At 47.5% G+C, this 3,502-nt stretch overlaps 1 protein-coding gene across 1 annotated transcript; it reads left to right on the forward strand.

Annotated features, from left to right (window-relative positions):
- Nucleotides 1–419: 419 nt before the first annotated feature.
- LOC124707424 (protein translation factor SUI1 homolog) lies at nucleotides 420–2,330 on the forward strand. The gene is made up of 5 exons (XM_047239078.1): nucleotides 420–552; nucleotides 1,224–1,330; nucleotides 1,589–1,800; nucleotides 1,892–1,945; nucleotides 2,041–2,330. Exons 2-5 carry the CDS (start codon nucleotides 1,294–1,296, stop codon nucleotides 2,083–2,085), a joined length of 348 nt encoding a protein of 115 aa, XP_047095034.1. The 5' UTR covers nucleotides 420–552; nucleotides 1,224–1,293; the 3' UTR covers nucleotides 2,086–2,330.
- Nucleotides 2,331–3,502: the final 1,172 nt, after the last annotated feature.

The raw sequence follows: 3,502 nt of genomic DNA on the forward strand, positions 1-3,502 counted from the left end.
TGGGCTGGCCGGGCTTGTATTTTGCTCGATTTAAGTAAAGATCGGCATGGGTTTCTCAGGCCAAGTTTTTGCTTGTTCACGCCGGATTTAATCTTGATTTACATGCCAGACAATGGGTCGGGTTCAGGCTTGACTTTTTGGCAGCGGGTTTTTTCGGGCCTTGCTCGAAGCCCGACCTTTTGCCCATGCATTGGCATGTCTCACCTTAATACTAAAAATTAGATTGATGATTTTTTAATATTTTTGGTTAAACATAAACCCTATGACTATGACTCCCTCAAACTCTCATTTCTGGACGGAGCAAAAAAAAAAAGTAGTGAAACGAAAAACAGAAGTATTTTCTGGATGGGTCGGCAGGAATCGAGAACCCTAGAGCCGTGTACATCCTCTCTCGGAAAGGCGGTTTCCCCTAATCATACGTTTCCTCCTGCTATAATTGGGCGACACCTCCCGGCCAGACCCATATTCGCCTCTCACCGCGTTCCTCCTCTCTCTCTCGGTCTCGCACCGCGTCCCATCTCCCTCCTCTCGCGTCAGCTCCACCAGCAAAAGGTAACCAACACCCGCTTTCAATTCCGCGATCTAGGGAACTCTAGGAATTTCCGATTGCTCGGCGCTTCCACGGTTAGCGATTTGCCGGATCTCGTAGTTCTGGCGGCGGCGTGGGGAAACTTTTGGTGCGTCGATTTGACGCGGTTTGTTCCGGATTTGGTTCTGGTGGCGTCTCGGGAGATGATGCGATCTGCCTCGTTTTAGTTGTTTGGTATTCGCTATTTGGGGAATCGATTAGTGTATAGTTGGCAAATTAAGTTGGGGAAAATCCTACGGAACGAATGATTTATTGCTCTCACGATCTATGCTGGTATAATCCTTTTATACAAGTTTGTTGCGATTCGTTCGTTTCTGCTGTTGCGGGTGGGGGAATAGGTGGAATCCTCGTCCCGTAGTGGTAGGGAAATGGTTAGGTGTGCTGCTTAATCCAATCTTCGGAGTAGTTTCCTTGTGTCTGCGTGGATACTGGGTAATAATTCGTGGATCTATTGGTCTGTTTTGGTCGATAAATTACGTGTGGTTGTAGTCGGCTAGTCATGAAGGAGATGACTTTCCTAAAACCGTGGGAGAGCCAGCTTTGCTTCACTCCTGCAATTACCTTCCAGTTATGTGTATTTTTAGCACCTACTGTATTCATTATTGAATGGCATGTGACTGGTTATTTTGTGCAGCTTCCACATAAAAGACCAGCAAGAAACTTTGATCTGTTCGGTGCCGGTCAAACCTCAACAACCAAGTTTCATGTCTGATCTCGACGTCACACTTCCATCTGCCTTCGGTATGCTTCCGTTACATCCATGCCTGTTAATGCTCATGGAGTAAATACTAATTTGACATGTTATTATAGTCTGATGTGTCTATAGCATATTACTTCTGAGCTTCTCAAAACCTGATTATTGAGCATGTTATGTCCTAAGCAAGTGTTTGGTGTTTAATCTGTTCCTCTTTCGAGATAACTTGTGTTTGTTCACAGCGTCCTTCATATGTACATGTGCTCTACATATAATGTTATCTGATACAGTCTCTTGCTTTGTAGATCCGTTTGCCGAGGCAAATGCTGAGGATGCTGGTGCAGGCCCTGGAGCAAAAGATTATGTGCATGTGCGCATCCAGCAGCGCAACGGCAGGAAGAGTCTGACTACTGTTCAGGGCTTGAAGAAGGAGTACAGTTACAACAAGATCCTCAAGGATCTCAAGAAGGAATTCTGCTGCAATGGCACAGTAGTCCAGGATCCCGAGCTAGGCCAGGTATGATACCGCCAGCCGTGCTTTAGATAGTCATCAGTTCTCTGCCGCCGATGTTGGTTTTTACTGATTAGGTATTTCGCTGTCTACACAGGTCATTCAGCTTCAGGGTGATCAGCGTAAGAATGTTGCTACTTTCCTAGTTCAGGTACTTTTGACTTCTCCCAAGTCCCAACGTGAAGATAACATTTTGTCATTCTCATAGTGTATTTGCATCCTGATGTTGTTACCCTTTTCTGCTAGGCTGGGATTGCGAAGAAGGAGCTCATCAAGATCCACGGCTTCTAAGCTGCATATAAATGCTTGTATGCAATATCGTGTGCGCTACCAGATAATACTGGAAGCCTGAAGAGCTTCAACACTTCTAGCTATTTCTTCTATATTGCATACATAACGCTGTTGTTGCTGTTAAAATCCTTTCTTGCTTTGATGCAAGCTGTATTGTTGCCCCATTATGCTGCTGTATCAGCACATCAGTATGGTTTGTCTGAGATGTTGCCGATCATTAAATAAAACCACCCATCGTTTGACTATGGCTCCGTGTTGCGTCCCAAGTTGTTTCTATGTCTCTGGTTATCTGTTGCTCTATGTTGTTATATATAGTTCTTTGCGTACCTTATGGTTCTTACCTTATGAGTTTATGCCTGGCTGGGGCTTATTTCTGTCTTCATAATTCTTCTTCCCTATTTGTCGAATCCAGCAAGTTTTATTGTAGCCCAATTATGCTGCTGTACCAGCATATCAGTATGCTTTATCTGAGATGTTGCCGACAAATAAAGCTACCCATCGTTTAGCTATGGCTCTGTTTTGCGTTCCCAAGTTGTTTCTATCTTTATGGCCCCGTCGGTCTATTATACCTGTTCCGTACCTGATGGTTCTTATCTTACGAGTGAAAGCCTTGTTGCTGCTTATAAGCATTTTGATGTGCTGTTTTTACGATGATTGCGGTACAGTGTGGTGCGAAGGGGATGAGAACAAAGACGACGCCTGGTGTTTCTGGTAGTGGCGTAGTACTCCAGTAACACGACGCCTCAGATTAGGAAGAAGTTCGGCGCACTGTCCTAAGTCAGCAGCGTGATATAAACTACTAAAGTTTTAGCTGAATATGAATTGGGAAGTTTTAGTTCATCGACAGCGACTAGTCGGCAAAGCAAGCAAGGACAAGTGAGCGCATCTCTCTCATCGCAAGGGTTATGCAGAGAAAGTGTTCTACTCCGTACCTGAATACGATCCCAAGGAGGACTAGTACTAGCGACTCGGAAGAGCATCTCCACTCGTCTCCGCGTACAGGTCCCGGCGTGCCATTTCTTCATCCGGACGGCGAAAAATGGCCCAGCCGCGCCCCCGGTTCCTCGTTTTTCGCCGGATTTGGGCTTTCATCCATCCGGCGAGCCCACGCCAACCTCGGCCTACCGGGGAGCGCTCGGGGATTCCGGACGAAGCGAAAGCGCGCGAAACGCCGAGAAATCTCTCCCGCGCTTTCGCTTCGTCTTCGCCGCAGAGGTGGACCCGACCGGTCAGCGACACACGCATCGTCTTCCGCGCGCACTAACTGCCGCCGGTCAGCTCGCCGCGGACGCGTCGCATTCCACGCGGCATTTATCGCCGGCACCAGCCGCGCCTATATACCCCGCTCCGCTCGCCGCGACGCGTATCCCCGCTCCACTCTCCCTCCACTCTCCCTCCACTCTCCCGATCCATGGCG

The sequence above is a fragment of the Lolium rigidum genome, chromosome 4 (genome assembly GCF_022539505.1).
Source record: "Lolium rigidum isolate FL_2022 chromosome 4, APGP_CSIRO_Lrig_0.1, whole genome shotgun sequence".
Lineage (NCBI taxonomy): Eukaryota > Viridiplantae > Streptophyta > Magnoliopsida > Poales > Poaceae > Lolium > Lolium rigidum.

Excerpts from the sequence above, each read along its gene's own strand:
- LOC124707424 (XM_047239078.1), top strand. The coding sequence starts at position 1,294 with ATGTCTGATCTCGACGTCACACTTCCATCTGCCTTCG. Across the intron at positions 1,331-1,588 it reads CACACTTCCATCTGCCTTCG|ATCCGTTTGCCGAGGCAAAT; the intron begins GTATGCTTCCGT and ends CTTGCTTTGTAG. Across the intron at positions 1,946-2,040 it reads TTGCTACTTTCCTAGTTCAG|GCTGGGATTGCGAAGAAGGA; the intron begins GTACTTTTGACT and ends CTTTTCTGCTAG.